The following is an 18,424-nucleotide window of genomic DNA, read 5'->3' as shown; positions in this document are numbered from 1 at the left end:
CAAAAGAAGGCTTAAGAACAAGACATTAAGGTCTTGAATAAATTATTCTAAGGGTCAAAGACAGTAATTATTTATTGATTTATGGGTGGTGTGAATTAAAATCCCAAAGACAGGTCAGGGTGCTGAAGATCTACTGAGACAATGAGGCAATTAGAACAGCCATGGTAACTCTCATTTTCTTCTGTAGTAAACGCTCTAGCAGTATCTGGTTTGAGCCATGGGTTTTCTGAGGCTTGTAATTAACAACACATACATTCAGAAATGTCTTTTCATGGACTAATGATGAGCATGTGTCATGAGTGTGTGAAAGTGGTTGGAAGGAGAGTGCAGTTCCTAAAATGATGACTCACACGACAAAGGCTGAGTATGTTTTACTTTATGATTTGAACAGTAATGTTTATAAACTGACTTCTTCCAGGGAAGAGTAACCAAAGGCTCTGATGAACAAACAGCTCAGGTGGGAGTGAGTGAGCAGTGGGCTCCTCATTGAGAAAGGAATGAACAACTAAGTAAATCAGTAAGTGGGAAATCCGGCCAGTCTTGAAGGTTAAAAACTTAAAATAATGCATAATCCACTGGACCCTGACTCCTGTTTCAGGAGGGGCCAGCTTACTCCCATTGGCTGCTTTAGACCCTGGAAGATAATGGAAGACCCTTGGAAGTTAAGAGCAGCCAGTCTTGAGATTCCATCTCTGCTCTTTCTTACTTGTGGACCTTGGGCACACGTATGGGTCTTCCCGCGCCTCCCTCAGCTACAGAAATCAACAGTACGGCTCTCATGGGGTTGCCATAGTTACAAGTAAAACACTTAGAAGAGTGCCTGGCATGTAAAGAGAGTTTAGTATTGTTCCTGAGGCCCTAAACCAGAACCAGTCTTGGTTTCAGCACTTCAGACCCAAGATGTGCCAAGACTTGATAGTGAAGGGTTAAATGTTTTTAACAGACGTGGGACCTGGAGTCTGCTTTTTGCTATCTGTGTGGCCACAGATAAGTTATATAACCCTCTGAGCTTTTATATTTCCTTGTTTGTGAAATGGGGCTAATAGTGACATTCCTCCCAGGCCTCCTCTGAGGCTTAGGGGATAGATAACCCGTGCAAAGGGCCTGGCACCTCAAACAGCAGCCAACAGCAGATGGTGGCTACCTTCCCCTGGGTTGGAGTCCAGCAGGGGAATGAATGGCTGGAGTTAACCAGATTGAACAGAGTTCCTTCACGTTCCTCCCAACCCCTCTGCATACTTAACTGCTATCTTTAACCTCCTGGGTCTTCTTCCCCTGCCTCTAACCCTCACCAGCCTTTTGCCCATTCCTTAACTAATATCTCTGGCTCTTATCATCAGATCCAGGAAGCATCTTATAACCCTGAGAACTTAAAGACCTTCAAGCCCCCAGACCCACTTCAACAAAGAACAACCCTTGCCTTTCTTAGAATACCTATCTTGGTAAGTACATCCTCTTAAAGTTCAAATTGTGTTAGCTTGTGATTGATGGCAAGTAAACAGGTAAGGGACGGGGCAGGGGAGAAAAGAAACAAAAACACTCACAACTTAAGATTTGGCTCAATGATATATTTGCCAGGTATTTTATTTTTTCTAAAAACAATAGAAAAAAATCAACTTTAAAAAGGAAAATGTACTTAAATAAAAAATTATGGTTTATAATACATGGCTTGAAATCTTGTATAACTGCTATAAACGTTTTATTAAAGTTATTTACATTTAATGGCCATATTTACACAGGAAAGTTGGGTAAACTTTAGAATTTTTTAAAAACAATTCTTAAATACAAATCTGTTAAAAGAAACAAACAAAAAAAAGATGGCAAGCATAAAAAAAGTTATTTTATGCCCAAAGTCCCATTTGAGGCAGTTTACTTTATGGCTAAACCTTACAGTCCCAAGACCCAGCCAAGGTTGTGAGGTTGCACTTGACCATGCATGTGAAATAAGTTCATACGTAATGGATTGCTGCAGTTCTGTCAGAAGGAACCTGTTTCCTTAATTTCCCTTAGTAACAAATGAGAATTCATGAGCCAGTCCAGTTCCTCCCTCCAATAGGTCAACTTATGCACAAGAGTTCCGTAGCTGTTCAAGTTTGTGTTTCAACTGTTCTCGCCGTTTCCGCAACAAGTCCTTCTCTGAAATGAGCTTTTGCTCCTCTGCTTGGACGGCCAGGATGTACGCCGTGGCTTTTTTAAGGATAACTACCTTGGGGGCCTTTTCATTGTTTTCCAACTCTGGGATCTGGTCACGCAGGGCAAAAAAGCTCCTTTTCAGCTCATTTCTCCTCTGGCGTTCCAAGACGTTGTGTGTCCGCCTCTTGTCGTTCTCCTCGGTGTCTGAGGACCTGGGGCTGGCACATCTGCGATTGTTGCTGATCTGCTTCAGGACTCGGCCACTGTCCAACTTGGCCCGCTTGGCAGCTGGGTAGTCCTTCCTGGTGGATGGGGGCGCGGCATAATTGTGCTGATGGGTGGAGACGTGGCACCTTTTGAGGACCAGCGGGCTGTGTGGAGGTTTGCTGTGGCCCCCTGCAGATGGTGACCCTGACCTTTTGGTGGAGGGCTGCCTCTTTTCCACAGAAACGACATCGATTTCTTCCTCATCCTCTTGTTCTTCCTCTTTAAGAAAAGAAACAGAAATCACCCGGTTAGCAATGCTTCCCAACAATCAATGACTGCGTTGTTTGCTTAATGAATGCTATGCAAACAGGAGGCACTGGGACGTTACAACGGCACCCCCAAAGAAGCACACGCCTCACTGTTTCTTCTCCCCTACAAAGTGAGATTTAAATGGGAGGAGATTGACAGCTGGGGTGGTGGTGCAGACAAGAAAATTATAATTTGCCAGGACATCACATTGATGCCAATTCTTACCTAAGACTTAATGAGGCTTTGGACACACCCAGAGTCAAGCATGTTCCCAAGCACCTCCTATTTTTAAGGGACTTTACCAAGAACCTTCAGGTGCTATATTAGCAACTCCCTATTTTACTGGAAGTGCAAAAAAAAATCTTACAACTTTGCCAACAAGTCCTGGGGGATGGGTGAAAGAGCAAAAAAGTCTAGTTTTGGCAAGGCTTTGCTTCTAAGTGTTCAGAATAGGCACTTTCACTAGCTGCAGCCCTCAGGCAGCAGGCTGGCCTCCCTCCCCTCATTCTTGTAGCTGCCTTGAGTCCACTCAATTTCAGCCACTTCTCAGAAGTTAAGGAAGGGAGGCAGGCAATTCATTCACTCCTGGAGATCAATCCTTTCTTATCCTCATTCACACGCCCCCCCCACCCCTACCCCCCAGGCAATTAAAATGCTTAAGAGGTAAGAGGGAGTGGATGGATAAGCCAGGAGATTTAAAAACCCAAATGAAATTCCTGAGGGGTGGGAGAGAAGTGGGGGGGGGGATGGCAAACTGGGACGGTCTAAGCGCCAAGGGTACTCTAAAAAAGTCCAGCGTTCCGGGGTTGATGAGCGCCCCACCGTCCCAGCTCCGCCATTTCTCCTTCCAAATACCGGCACAGACGCACGCAGAGTGGGCTCAAGTGCCCCACTGATCAGCCGCCAGTGAGAACAGACAGGCGTCCATCCACCCCGCCCCCTCCTGGATCGGCCTGGAGTGGCCTCAGGCTTACCAGAGTCGCTGCTGGTGGTGGGCGGTGTCTCTTCATGGAGCACCAGGGGCTCAGGGCTGGCCCGCGGAGAGGACTCGTTGGAGGAGAGCAGAGAGTCCGAGGACGGGGAGAAGGCGCTGGAGTCGGGCGAGGCGCAGGGCTTGGGCGAGCTGCTGTCGTGCAGTGGGTAGGGGAAGACCACCGAGGGGTCGATGCATTCGGAGGCGGCGGCGCTCAGGTCCTGCAGGTACAGGCTGGAGGTGGAGCAGCCGCCGTGGCCGCGGGCGGGGCTCGGGCTGCCGCTGTCCTTGCGCGCAGCCTGGTAGGAGGCCAGCTTCTCCGAGACAAGCTTGGCTGCGGCCGAGAAGCCGCTCCACATGCAGTCCTGGATGATGATGTTCTTGATGAAGGTCTCGTCGTCCGGGTCGCAGATGAAGCTCTGGTTCACCATGTCACCGCCCAGCAGCTCGGTGACCATCTCCAGCTGGTCAGCCGTGGAGAAGCTGCCGCCGCCGCCGCCGTCGTCTCCCCTGGGGGAGAAGGACGCGACGGCAACGTAGGAGGGCGAGCAGAGGCCGGAGCGGCGGCTCGGGGACAGGGGCGGGGTGGGCAGCAGCTCGAATTTCTTCCAGATATCCTCGCTGGGCGCCGGCGGCTGCAGCTCGCTCTGCTGCTGCTGCTGGTAGAAGTTCTCCTCCTCATCGCAGTAGAAATAGGGCTGCACCGAGTCGTAGTCCAGGTCATAGTTCCTGTTGGTGGCGAAGCTGACGTTGAGGGGCATCGTCGCGTAGCCTGCTGCGGGGCACACAAAGGGGGGGCAGCCTTGAGTTAGGGTCTCGCTGGAGCCCGAAACCCGGAGCGCCGCGCAGCGCGCACCGCCAAGCCCCGACCACTCCCCTTTCAGCGCGCTCCACCGCCTCCCTCTCCACTCCCTGCCCAAAGGGGCCAGGAAGAGGGGGACCCAAGAGAAAAGAAATAATAATTAAAAAAAAAAGACACCCCTTTCCCCCGCACCTTCGACGACCCCGTACGATCTCGGACCCGCACCCGGCACGCCAGCTGCGTGGTGCCCGCCGAGTCGCTCGCCCGCCCGCCGGGGGAGCCCCCCGGGGTTGTGCAGCCCGGGAGTCGGCTCCGCAGCCGCCCAGAAATCGAAATCGGCTTTGGCTTCCTTAAGAGGCGGCGGTAGGGAATATGTGCTGCCAAACCGAGGGCGCAAAGTTTTGCGCCACCTGAAGGAGAAGCCGAGAGGCGCCTCGGCGCGAGCGGTGGCGCGCGGCCCCCTCCCTCTCCGGGCCCCTCCGCGCCGCCGCGCCCGCTCCCACTCGCGCCCTCGACGCGCTCCTGCCCGGCCGGCGCCGCCGCCGCCCCTCCCAACCTCCCCTCGCCGCCGCCTCCATCCCCACCCCCCTTCCTTCCTCTGCCGGCTTTTTCTTCTAGTCTCTCGCCGGCAGGGGTGGCGAGCTCAGCAGCGGGCTTTAACAGCCCCCTCCCAATAAATAAAAGGTGGGGGGGTGTCACATCGTAACAGGGGCACCTCCCTTCCAGCCTCAACACGGCGGCGCAACTGCGCCACAGAGCCCGCAGCGACTCCGCGCCGGGAGCCCAGCGTCTGCGCTTCCCCGCCGTGGGTAGCAGCTGTTTCGGAGCAGCCCCGAGCCCGGCTCCGCGCCGTCCACGCCTCCCACCCCCCGCATCTCAGGGGCGCGGGACACCCGCGGGCGGTGGCGGGGCACCAGGGCTGGATGCTGAGATTCGCCGTGGTGTTGCCCGAGTCAACCATTCCAGGAAAATCGGACACATCCCTGCGCCGGCCTCCCTCTCCTTTCCCCGCGCCTGCCCCAACATCAAGTCGTAACACTTTAAATAGAGATCAAGGTTTTCCATTTTATTAAAATATATATTTTTAAAAAACAACTTCTTAAAAGGAGCAAGGGGCGAGTTGGAATCGCCGCAGGGATCGGCGGGCGGGACGCGCCGCAGTGTCTGTCTCCGGCTGTCACAAATGCGCAAAGCCGAAATTTAAATGTCCTCCCAGAGACCGGGAAAAGTCAGCGGCCGCGGGGCTCTCCCGCTCAGGCAATTTGTAGTCCACACTCCATGGAGCTCGGGATGCACAGGGCTTTTTCTGCCCACCTCCAAGCTGAGACGCCCGTTCCATCCCCGAAAGAAAAAAAAAAAAACACACCAAAAAACCCCAAACAGCAATTAATGTCATAAAGCAGGAATGTCCAAGCGTCAGTAGCACTCGCGCGCAGGCAAAGCTCCCGAAAGCGAGTTTCCAGATCGCGCCCCTGGTCCCTCTGCCGGCCCCTTCCCCTTGACAAGTCATCGCACCCCGATCCAGCCCGACCCGCCGCGATCATCCTGAGAAAAGTGTCAGCAGCACGGGAAAGGGAGCAAAGGCAGCCCCATTTGGGCACTCGACTCGCCGCAGCGTCAAAGCCGCGACGAAAAGAGGAAAAAAAAAAGACAGATCCAGGAGCTTACCGGGTGTTCCAAGCCCCGAAGGGAATCCTGCGCCCGAACAGCGGCGAGGACCGTCTCTCAAGAGGAGCGGTCCGGGGCGGCACAGGGGAAGGGTCCCCCGCTGGCGGAACAGCCGCGCCGCGTCCGGAGCGCCGCGTCCGCGCTCGGTGCCGTAAGTTCCAGTGCAAAGCGGCCGCCTGGCGCAGTGGGCGAAGTTCCGCCGACTCGGCGAGGTCTGCGGGGGCGCGGGCGGGTGGTCGGCGCGGTGGGTGGGGGCGCTGGCCGGAGGCGAAGCCCCCGGAGGCTCCGGATCTCCCTTGCTCGAGCGCCGGAGCGCGGTTCTACTCGGCTCCCTCGGCTCGGGCCGCCCGCTCGCTCCCTCTGCCTCTCGCTGGAATTACTACAGCGAGTCAGATAAAGCCCCCAAAACCGGCTTTTATATTGCCAGCACGATCCCTCCCCTCCGTTCCTTTTTCCCGCCAAGCCTCGGAGGAGCCCTGCCCTTCGGGCCGGAGGGGAACCAGGCGGCGGCCGGGCGCGGCAGCCAGAGCCGCCGCGAGGAGCGCAACTCGGGGGTCCTCGGCCGCGCAGACCCTCGCGTTATAAAGGGCCGGTGGGCGGGGATTCGAGGGAGGGAGTCTTTTTTTTTTTTTTTTTTTTTTTCTAGCTCCTCCGCCCTCTGCTTTGGGAACCCGGGAGGGGCGCTGGTGGGGAAGCGAGGGAAGGGGAGGAGACTGGGGCCGGCGGCCTGCGCTCCAGCCCTCGGATGTAAACAGTCGGAGAGCGGGGCGAACCTGCCGCACGCCTACCCTGTCCCTGCTCGCGCGGCGCAGTCTGAGCAAGTGCGCTTCTGTGCTGCGTGTTTACATCAGCGCGGGGGAACAGCTGCCCTCCCCACGGCCAATACATCTCGTACCCACGGCCACGCCGAGTGCGTCCCGGGTCGCCAGGCGCCTCCCTTAGGCTGGGCAAAGAGCAACGTTTGGAAAAATCGGTAGCGCGCGATAGGAGGCAAGACGGGGTATTTATGGGCGCGCTAGGCTGTGGAGAGTGGTAGTGTAGATGGGTTGAAAGGATAAAGGTGCGGGAGGAAAAATGATGCCTGGAATTACGAAAACAAGTCAGCAACACAGTGCCACGTCTACGTGGAGAGTGCCTAATGAATAAACACCCCCTGCGTCTGTTGGGTGGGTGTAATGCATTATGCGTTACGTGTGCACAGCTATCTGGATTGGGCACTTTCCACCCAGAACGAGTCCCCAGTTTGCTGCCAAAGCAGCACACACCGCCCCGCCCTCGGAGACTTCCAAGGGCCCCCGCTCGGGAGGCGCTCGCCCCCCCACCCCCCCAGGTCGGGCTCATCCCCGGGCTCCTCCTGCGAGTTCCGGAGGTGGAGTCCGGGAGGAGCGCGCTGGCGGGTGCGCGCCGCGGGCCACCGGCCCGGACTGCGCTCTCCGCCGGGCTGCGCCCCGGTCCCACCCCCGCGCCTCGCAGGGTTTTAGAGGAGACGAGTGCTCCTTGCGCCCCGTGGCGCCGGTTTGCACCAGAGTCGCGCTCCCGGGTTGGGGAGAAATTAAAGGCGCTAGACAGGAGAATTTGGGAGGGGCAGGACCCGACTGCCCTACACAGGGGAAGGGCTGAGCTTGGGGACCCGGCCTGGGGCGGCTGCGGGGACCCTGGTGCAGAAAACCGTTAACTCTTGCCTCCCCGGACACACCGGACGTTTGCGTCCAGTCTGGATCCTCTCCCCTCTTCATTATTGGGGTCGTGATCGTGCACACAGAAAAATGCACCGATTCTGATCAAAGCTGAGACGAGGACGCATGACTTCCGTGCCGTGCCCTTTTGTTGGGGGCGGGGTGGGGACTCGAGCTAATTAAAAATTGGGTTCATGGGCGGCATTCATTTCCTAGTTCACTGACTTTGAATTTTTTTTTTTCTCGAATACCGTGCTTAAAGTGTTACTGTTACCTGCAAGCCTGTCTACACAGTGCATGGACACTTCGACCCGCCTTACTACTCGGCCCGAAACCGGATTTGTCCGCTCGGTGAATGGATCTACAGCTAGTAGACAATGCACGATGTCTCTTGGTATTTGGTATTTTGCATTATTCCACGGCAGCAAAACAAAAGCAGTCTTCTCATCGCTGGTCCCAACACAAAAAGCATTTTAACTAAACTTTTCCCACCCTCCCCCGGCCCTAAAAAAAAAGAAAAGAAAATAAAAAGAAACTTGGGGGTGTGTGTGCGTGGATAGTGCACACACTACTCAAGATAAGTGATTTCCCATTGAGTTTGCAGCTCGGCGTTCAATGCGTAGTAACTTTCCCTACCGAGGTTCACTGCGCAATTCGGCTTTAAGGCTGGCAGCCGACTGCAGCCTGCAGGCCTTTGCCGCAAACGCGGGGAGCGGCCAGTCCCCAGCTGGGTTCCCTGCAGAGCGCCTCTTCCCCGCCCCCTCCCCGGGCGGCACCCGCGCTCGGCTTCGCGAACGTGAAGTCAGCGCGCCCTCTGCCGGCCGGCGCCTGCCCGGGCGGGGGCGGTGGGGGCAGGGCGCCCGCAGCCCGCGCCGCGCCGCGAGGCCTCCAGCCACCCCCCATCCCCCCGTGGGGGTCCTTTCGCGCCCACCGCGGAGGGCCGGGCCGGGAGGAGGCCGAGCGAGTGGAGGGAAAGTGCTTCAGGAGCGTGCACTCCACCGCACGGGAGGCGGAGGAGGCTAAACCCGGCTGTCCTCGCAAGTGAACTTCGTCCTGAGGGGAAGCAGCGCTCTTCATGGGACACGTGCGAGAGTCCACAGGTACACGCACGAAAACAAGCCTTCCAGCAAAACCTGGAAGCCGCGCCCCCAGCTGTGCGGCCCACGCGTCTGAGAAAAGCTGCCACTTCCCGACGGCCGGCTCTGCTAGCCCCACCGACGCTGACGTTGTTGGGGGAGCAAGAGGCCCCGCGGTAGGCGAGGGGCGTTTGGTTTTGCCTCCTGATACTCTCGATGTTTAAAACTTGGTAGCTGAGAGGGAAAGGGGGCACTTGAGATTCCCCTGCATGACGTGTTCAAGGCCTTTTTCTTTTTTATATATATAAAAAAGAATTTAATATCAAGAAAGACGGCTGCGCCATAACGGACGGGGCTAATGAGCTGGGCATTTAAGGAGCAGGTGTAGTGGGGGTGAAAATTCAAAGTAGATTTCTCTGGGGTGAAAGAGGCGCCCAGAAGTGCCCCCGGGAATCTTGCGGTGGAAAGTGGTTCTTGGAAGGTGCCGCGTAGGGTGCTGTCCCGGGAGCCTGGCCCTGTGGCAGTAATGGTTACAGGCAAAGTAAGCGCTCTCCTTAGGCCCCAAGGCCGCAAACCAACAACAACAACAACAACAACAACAAATCAAGAAGCAAAACCAAACTCCCCTCGCCTTCTGCCGGGCCTCCTGCTCCCCCAGTAAGTTCAGAATAATAATAGCAATAATAATAATAGTAGTAGTAGTAGATCTAACTTGACCTCAGAAATTTTGGAAGTTGCTGAAGATGGCAGATATGCCATATTTTTAAGGTCTGCCTCCCAAATTGTGCCAGCCCAGTGTGGGGCATGGAAACCACAGACAGACGAATGGCCTGTGAGTCCGGGACTCAGCCCACTGTCCCCCAGGCAGGTGACATTGCCTGGGGTGCTACCTTCAGGTACCAGCTTGGAGTTTTGTGCCTCCACTTAAGGTAGGGACTATCCTCAACTCACACAGCGGCAAAGCCGGATCTCATCAAGGTTAAGGGCCCTCAGTGTCTTTCTTGCAGTAATTTTTGAGACACATTTGACATGGAGTAGGCCTTTACTGGGTGAAGACATGATCTAGGAGGTTACAACTAATAATATCATTTGCCATGGCCCACAGGACGCATGTTCATTGTGAAAATAAATGAAATAGAAACAGGGCTGAGAAAATTATAAGAGTATTTAATCCTGATTCCACAGAGTCAGTACTGCAGATTATTATTATTTTTTTTTAAAGATTTACTTATTTGAGAGGCAGAGTTACAGAGAGAAGAGGAGACTGAGCGATTTTCCATCTGGTGGTTCACTCCCCAAATTGCTGCAACAACCAGGGCTGGGCCAAGGTGAAGCCACAAGCCAGGAGCTTCTTCTGGGTCTCCCATTGGGTTGGCAAAGACCCAGCTACTTGGGCCATCTTCTGGTTTCCTGGGTGCATTAGCACAGCACTGGATCGGAAGTGGAGCAGCCAAAGCTCCAACAAGTGCCCATATGATCCCAGCACTGCGGGCCTCGGCTTTAACTCGCTGTGCCACAGAGCCGGCCCCTGGAGTTGGTTTGTTTATTTATTTATTTTTATTTGACAGGGAGATTTATCTTTTAAGGCAGGGACAGGGAACACCCGGCCCTCAGTGGTAGAAGGCCTGCAAAATCATTGGTCTGGTCTTGACAGGGCAACCGCAGGTGGGGCTTGGAATTTGGTCAATCTATAGCAGGCTACTTTTTAAGTTGATAATTTCTGTGGCCCGTGAGCAATGTCACAGATAGCCGAATGGCCGTTGGCGCACTAAAGGTTCCCACCCCTGTGAAGGAGATGCATTCAGGAAAACCCTGTGTCTCACTGCTTCCAGTGCTCTTTTTGGAAGGCAGCAGGAGGTGGCTTCTGGCCGATGTCCCTGTGTGATGATCTGGGACACTCTGAGGCTAGGGATCGCCCTCTTGGGGTGGTGGTGGTGGGGGGCAGCGCAGAGAAATGCTGCTGGGAACGTGTTGGGCTTCTAAGAAGAGCAGGTCTCCGAAGGGCAGCTCTGTCGTCCTCCACAGGGCAGGCTCCCAAGTGCTCAGTCTGCCAGGATCACCTCGCGGAAGGGAACGTGGTGCAATTCTACAACCGCGTATTCTCCCAAGAGTAGTCAGGCCTTTTTTATACTTGGGTAAAACAGAGAACAAAGCAGAAAGAATGGCCCACGTGATGAAACTTTCTCTTTTCTTTCCAGAGACACACAAGGAGAGATGGAGACTGTGTGACTGGTATAAAATAACACCAGTGTCTCCCTTGAGTAGCTCTGAAAAAAAAGTTTCCTACTGAGTGGCTCTTCTGCAGATAAGAGTGGTTCCTAATAGAGAAAGAAACTGGACGGGGTGATCAAACAGCTCGCTCCAACTAGGGGGGGTGGGGAGACAGAAAGCCCCTCAGGATGGCTGGGCTGTTATTTCAAAATCCCTTCAAGTCAGAGGAGGCCCGTCAAAGAGGGAGTGGAGGGGAGAGAATGATAAATACGTGTCTCAGGCAGAAAGATCATTTTGAAAGAAGGGCTGTTAGATTAAAAACCAAGCTAGCCAGGGAATATTAAAGGAAGAGAAAGGCTCACAAGCATATTAATGTCAACCCTGTACCCCAATAAGAGCACAGGCAAGCTCCTTCCACAGACAAAGAAATACAATTTGGTCTCATTAATTCATAAGGATAGTAACAAGGGGGAAAGAAAGAAAAACAATGAAGAAAATCTTTGTGTGTTTTGGGAAAAAAAATGTGTAGTCTTTGGTAAGTGATGTCCTTTTCCCCCCTTGCTTCTAACAGATTGTATGAGTTAAAGTAACTGAAGAGGAAAAAAAATTAGTCAATGGTTTTTTAATTTAAAACCCAAGAGCCTGTACTTCCTGTGTTGCATTGAGTACCTTGGGTTGTTTTTTTACCCACTGGTTTCTAGACCTCTGATCCTGGCAGAGGGTCCCAGGCTGGACCCAGCAAAGCTCAGCTGCATTGCCAGTTTGGCGTTCTCTTTTTATTTCTTCGTCCTTCTCTGTAATCCTGCCTTACTCTGTAGACAAATGGTTCCTTTGTTTAACCTCTTCAAAGGGTTGGTTTATTGTTCCGTAAGTGCCAAACCCAAGCACTTGTAGACGTTTCCACACTTTGGCTCCCTGGCCTGTCTTTGCCATGGTCCTTTTGGGCAGCATCTGTCCCCAGGATGGATTCATGCTGGGTCCGAGGTAGAGGGGACCTCGGAGACCCATGGGGTGAAACGCCTGCTTCTGAATCTTCGATCTGCATTTGGAAGCCAGCGGAAAAGGATTTTGTTCCTTTTACAGACCCTTGGAAATCTCAAACAACAGTTTCTGACTGTTTTCTAAGCTAGACTTTGTGAGAGCAGTTCACTCTTCATTGTTCTCATTTTAAAATGATCCATTCCCTCCACAATCCCTTTTGATGGGCTTTGTGATAAAAAGATCTTTCCTGAAGGTATCCAGCAACCTTCAGTCACCAAAGCCACTGGCTGCCTTCTAGGTTCTCTGGCTGACTTAGCTGCTTGCTGTCAGGCCTCTGGAAGTGATCATTCTCTGATTTCTGTGAATCAGTGGTTCTCAACTAGAGGCCATTTTGCTCCCAGGGAATACCTGGTGATGTCTAGAGACATTTTGGGTTGTCACAAAGGGATGGAAGTTTACTAGCAGCATCCCTGAGTGGAGGCCACTGATGCAGTCTGTGGTCCTACGATGCACGAATCAGCCTCACAACAGAGATTGTTGGACACCACGTGCCAACAGTGTAGGCTGGGAGTCCCTGCGGGGAGTGCATGCTCTCCTGGTGTTGTTCCTCTGTGCTCGGCTTGTTCTTCTGATACCCATGATGCCTATCTTTTCTCCTTTACCCACTATGTGTAGCTCCCAGAATCATTTTTCAGAAAGTAAGTCCTGGTCTTCCCTACTCCATTTAACCTGGCACACGATTTTCCTCTTCATTTAAAATTCTTCAGTGGCTCCCAATGGCCAAAAGCAAGGCTCTACCTCATGAGCCTGGAATTCCAAGCCCTCGTGCATCTGGTCTCCACCTTATCTTTCCCTATTTCCCACCAACTCTGCACTTCAGCCAAACAGGTCTATTTACAGTCTCTCTGAGTGACAGGCACGTTCCCACCTCAGCGCCTTGGTTCAAGCAGTTCTCCAACTTTACTGCCTCTCGTTGATTTATCCAAGCACTGCCTTTCCTCCCAGACAGAGCTAATGAAAGTGGACCCTCCCCTTACTGCCCTAGCCCCTGATTGTCTTACAGAATCAAAAAATATGGAGCCAGAGGATGTTTGGGAAGCCCAGAAGCATAAGCGTTTGTTCTCAGAGTGGATAAGGGGTTCCCTCAATAAAATGCACCAACTGTGGCCTTTTGTAGCTATCAGGAAGGGGGCTTCCTTTCCTTTCTCCTGGAGATTGTAAATGTCACAGGCTAGAATCATGTCTGGCTCATGGTAAATGCTGAATTAATCCTTACCGAGAGAAGGAATGCATGCTTACTTCCCCAGGTAAGAGAGTGAAGTTGGTGGGTAAACTTCTTAAATTACTCATGGATATGAGGATCTAGTGTGTGAGAAGAGGCTGTGAGTTAACTTGCTGGGGGTCCCAGTCTGTCACGGCCAATTATTAACCCTGTCCTAAGACCTCCCTGAATCTCACTTTTCTCATCTATAAAATGGGCCACCATAATAATAGCATCTGTCTTATTGAAAGTGTTATAAGAATTACAGAAGGTAATGCTGTAACGCAGAGCTTGGTATCTGGCCTACACACAGTAGATGTTAGAAATTGTTAAAAAGCGTCCTGATTTGGCCGGCGCCGTGGATCAATAGGCTAATCCTCCGCCTTGCGGTGCCGGCACACCGGGTTCTAGTTCCGGTCGGGGTGCTGGATTCTGTCCTGGTTGCCCCTCTTCCAGGCCAGCTCTCTGCTGTGGCCCAGGAGTGCAGTGGAGGACGACCCAAGTGCTTGGGCCCTGCACCCCATGGTAGACCAGGAGAAGCACCTGGCTCCTGCCTTCGGATCAGTGTGGTGCGCTGGCCGCAGTGCGCCGGCCGCGGCAGCCATTGGAGGGTGAACCAACGGCAAAAGGAAGACCTTTCTCTCTGTTTCTCTCTCTCTCTCACTGTCCACTCTGCCTGTCCAAAAAAAAAAAAAGTGTCATGATTTAGTAGAAAATAAAATAATGTATTGCGCTATTTTAAGTTTAATGTGTTAGTATTTCATGGTGTTCCACGGTAAGTTCCATGAAATTACTGTCCTCTGTCACTTCAGGAAGCATGAAACATTGTGTACTAATATATGCTTGCTATTGGACAGGTGAGAAATTGAGACCTACACTCACAGGTTATCTAATGTTTGGTAACTAATTCTTAATCCATCCCTTCCTGTCTCCAACTGCCGCAGGACTTACTGTTCCACATGTCTGCCATTTTATAGATCCCTCCGTCCAGAGTGCAAGGTGCATTCTCTGCTTCTAGGTCTTAGCAATCCAGGTCAGTGTCTTCCCTTGGGAACTTTCCCTGACGCTTTCCTCTTCCCTTGAGAGTTTGAACTGTTCCCTCATCCTTTTGTGCTAAGAAACATGACAGGTTATTGCTTTTCTGGATTTTAACGTCTGACTCCTTGACCAGGAGTAGCTGAGGGATGGAGTGGATTGTATTTTATTCATATTCCCATGCTGCTCTCCACAGCATACAACCCCAAGTACCATTCACAGAATGTGTGGTTTCTATATTTTTAGCATGGTGCTTGCCATGGAGATCCTTAGTAAATGTTTAGTGAATGACTGATATTAGAGGGAGCTTCCAAGCATAGACCCTTACCCAGCCCAGCCCCATTTTAATTCAGAGAGAGAAGATCTGAGAACTCTGTGCTTCAGTTCTCCCATTGGGTGTCCTGAATGACAAGTGAGGCCTTGAGATAGTTGAGAAAAAGGGGATGAATACGGAGGCCAGGTCCAGAGGTGTAGAACTGAGTTCACTCAACCAGAAGCAGATACAATGAGATAAAAAAACCAAACATTTCAACAACAACTTCAGACAGCACCCCCTGCAGGTCATTTTGTTCTGGACCTCGAGTCCTACCCAGAGAAAAAAACTATTGGATCTGAAGAAGGAAGGGAGGCAAGCAAACATGGGGATAGGAACCAGGCCAGGAGAAGCTGATACTGCTGGGGTTCTCAGATGAAAAGTGATGACTCATTAGTGGATCATGAAATCAATTCAATAGTTTGTAATCAGCATTTTCACCCAATGGACTAGCATAGATAATACCAAACTACTTTGCTGATGAAGTGTTTTTTTAATGCTGGCCCCCTGCCTCCCATGTGTAGGTGTATGAACTTGGTCATGATGTAGAATGAATCTTGGTGGTTTGAAAACATTAGAAAGCCTTACTACATCATTTCCTTACATCTCCAGGGTAATCCTAGGAGGTGTAGATTAATATTACATTTTACAGATGGGAGAAATTGAGGTGTGAGAGGCACTTGCTGCAGCTCACAATGAGTGGACTAGGATTGGCACCTGAATCCTTTTGCTTCCATAGCCTGGGCCAAATATGACCTTGGACCTCGTTTAACCTGGTGCCAGATGCTGTTGCTGCTAATGACCAGGTCAAGCATCCTCTGAGAAACTCAGAGTGAGTCAAGATAGAGGACTGAACTTCTCATTGTACCCATTCCAGGTGTGTGATGCCAAGGGTTCAAGGACAGATAGATACAGATAAATGGACAAGTCCTATCCCTAAAGAGTTTGCTAAAGCACATGTTCTCTCTCTCTTCTGGAAAATTTCATGTGAGGGGACAAGGACAGAAGTGATGGTGGTGCAAGGGGGAAATCACACAGGCGGGCAATCCAGTAGCAGTCCTATGAGCCCGTCTAAGCCCAAGTTCAAATTATGGCACTGCCCTTGACCCAAGGAGGAGGCTTGGAGAAATCACGGTACTAAATTAAGCCTTAGTTTCCCTATCTGGAGAAAATGGCATCAACTCAACCACCCTGAGCATTGTCCTGAAAATGAAAGGAGAATTCACGCTGTCAAGAATGGCAGCTGCTTTGTTCTCATGAGGATCTACAGTGCTCTTGACTTGTGGTGTTTATTTTTTTTCAGCTTGGAATGTTATTACCTACTTCAGTCCTTACTCAAGGATTCCATGAGGGGATGTGTTGTGAGGTCGACGCCCTGCTCCTTGGTGGGTATCTGGTGGCGGATGCACGTTACAGAGGGCAATGCTGAGCTGGCGACTCTGCTTATCATTTTGTGCCTCAGAACTACGTGGCCGCCGGCGCACCGTAGACTCCTGCTGTGCCCGTCGTCCAAACGCGCTTGCACCTGCTGTGCCTTCAGTGTGCCTAGCCTGCTGCCTGTGGGCCACACTGGAATCTGCAGCCTAGCAGCAGCTCTGCAGGGTGGGATATGGGGGAGGGAGCAGACGTTGGAAACCGGCCAGGGGACTTCACAGGCCCAACAAAGAATTTTTTAAAAGGGTTGATTTGGTAATAGGCAGAGGGGAATTCCACAGATAAATAATAATTTATGCAAGGAATGCCATCTGCCTCTCTGGTGAAGCCTTAGTGGATAATTGCAGGCGCAATTTCCTTCCATTCCTGCCCTTCTCCATTCCACTCCTTAAGTAATGATATTGACACCTTCCAAGCTGACTGTTTGGGTGGGTGGAGTGACACAGGGTACCCAGCTTGGATGTTGGCAGAAGAGGGTTTGCCATAAAGCTGAAATAATTAATTGGAATGCATTAGGGGATTAAACACTAAATAAGAACATATTGGAGTTCTGGCTGGTATATCCAAATGTTGTGCTGGAAATTAATAAAAACTGGCTTCACTGGAGAGACAACATTGTAAATTATATTTGGTCTCAGAACAAAGAATCTGTTGTAGGGTTAATTAAATTATAGAATTTCTAATTAAATTATAGAAATTGAAAACCGTAGGTCCTGAATTCCTCTCCATGACTTTGGCATCTACAACAATGTTTAGGGACTCTATTTATGGATGAATTCTTATGTCTCTGTGTGGCTTGGATAAATCCTGGTGGAGGTGGTTTAGGGGTGGAGGTGGGGAGATTTGAGGCCAATTTTGGAAATTATGCTCATGGCAGAGGAAGCCAACTCATCAGAGGACCAGATCTTGACTACTGATATGTTGGCTTAGATTACAGATTTTGACCTTCTTGGTATTTATAATTTTGGGATAGGTACCAACTATTAAAAGTTGGTAGATTTCACATTAAAAATCTGTACTTTCTTTGAAAAGCCAGTTTTCATAGCTGTGGGCTTACATTGTCATGTGGATGGATTCTGAGAAGTAGCCCATTGCTTTTCAAAGAATTGGCTTTTCAATTTGCCCTCATGCACACCAATCCCCTATGCTAGGGTCACGTAATTCATTGATGGTCCTTTCTGGCTTTTCTATGATTCTTGTAGACATGTGAGGTTATCACCCCTGATTTAGAAAATGTTCTGCAATAGTCATAGGTCTAATTGTAAGGAAAAATTCTATCCTCTTAAAGGAGATATTTTAGAAATATTTATATAATAATGATGATACTACCTAACATTAAGCAAAACTATGTGCACACGTGCCTGGCCCTTTATTTCTTTATAATAACAGCTCCATTGAAATAAAATTCACATGCCAGGGCCGGCGCTGTGGCTCACTTGGCTAATCCTCTGCCTGTGGCACCAGCATCCCATATGGGCGCTGGGTTCTAGTCCCTGCTACTCCTCTTCCAGTCCAGCTCTCTGCTGTGGCCCGGGAAGGCAGTGGAGGATGGCCCAAGTGCTTGGGCGCCTGCACCCGTGTGGGAGACCAGGAGGAAGCTCTTGGCTCCTGGCTTCGGATCAGTGCGGCGCCGGCTGTAGCAGCCATTTGGGGGGTGAACCAACGGAAGGAAGACCTTTCTCTCTGTCTCTCTCACTGTCTAACTCTGTCTGTCAAATAAATTAAAAAAAAAAAATTCACATGCCATACCACTCACTTATTTAAGTGCATGGTTCCATGGTCTATTCAAAGGACTGTGTATCTATCACCACAGTCAATTTTAGAACATTTTTTATCACCCTCCAAAGAAAACTGGTATCTATAAGCAATTACTTCCCATTATTTTGGTCATTTCATATAATAATGTCATACAATGTGTGGTCATTTGGGACTGACTTTTTTGATTTGGTGTAGTCATTTCAAGGTTTATTAGTGTCATAGCATGTATCAGGACTTCATTCCTCCTTTTTTTTTTTTTTTTTTTTTTGACAGGCAGAGTGGACAGTGAGAGAGAGACAGAGAGAAAGGTCTTCCTTTGCTGTTGGTTCACCCTCCAATGGCCGCCGCGGCTGGCGTGCTGCGGCCGGTGCACCGTGCTGATCTGAAGCCAGGAGCCAGGTACTTATCCTGGTCTCCCATGGGGTGCAGGGCCCAAGCACTTGGGCCATCCTCCACTGCACTCCCGGGCCACAGCAGAGAGCTGGCCTGGAAGAGGGGCAACCAGGACAGAATCCGGCACCCCGACCGGGACTAGAACCCGGGGTGCCGGTGCTGCAAGGCGGAGGATTAGCCTAGTGAGCCACGGT

General features: G+C 51.3%; 1 protein-coding gene and 1 long non-coding RNA gene across 5 annotated transcripts; one reads left to right on the top strand and one right to left on the bottom strand.

Moving 5' to 3' along the window:
- Positions 1-1,547: 1,547 nt before the first annotated feature.
- MYC (MYC proto-oncogene, bHLH transcription factor) lies at positions 1,548-6,911 on the bottom strand. 4 transcript variants are annotated; one of them, XM_017340986.3, is made up of 3 exons: positions 6,093-6,911; positions 3,624-4,397; positions 1,548-2,619 (listed from the first exon to the last, which is right to left on the bottom strand). In XM_017340986.3, exons 2-3 carry the CDS (start codon positions 4,381-4,383, stop codon positions 2,063-2,065), a joined length of 1,317 nt encoding a protein of 438 aa, XP_017196475.1. In that variant the 5' UTR covers positions 4,384-4,397; positions 6,093-6,911; the 3' UTR covers positions 1,548-2,062.
- A 1,827-nt stretch (positions 6,912-8,738) lies between these two features.
- Positions 8,739-16,066, top strand: LOC103348132 (uncharacterized). Its single transcript, XR_007918734.2, has 3 exons — positions 8,739-8,868; positions 14,242-14,330; positions 15,949-16,066. It is a non-coding gene; the product is annotated as an uncharacterized lncRNA (long non-coding RNA).
- Positions 16,067-18,424: the final 2,358 nt, after the last annotated feature.

This window comes from Oryctolagus cuniculus, chromosome 6 (genome assembly GCF_964237555.1).
Source record: "Oryctolagus cuniculus chromosome 6, mOryCun1.1, whole genome shotgun sequence".
NCBI classification, from domain to species: Eukaryota; Metazoa; Chordata; class Mammalia; order Lagomorpha; family Leporidae; genus Oryctolagus; species Oryctolagus cuniculus.
Note: the sequence above shows the minus strand (reverse complement) of the source record. Positions and strands in the feature narration are given on the sequence as shown.

Coding starts and splice junctions, on each gene's coding strand:
- MYC (XM_017340986.3), bottom strand. CDS start 4,383: ATGCCCCTCAACGTCAGCTTCGCCACCAACAGGAACTATGACCTGGAC. Junction 2,620..3,623: donor CACCACCAGCAGCGACTCTG/GTAAGCCTGAGG, acceptor CTTTTCTTAAAG/AGGAAGAACAAGAGGATGAG.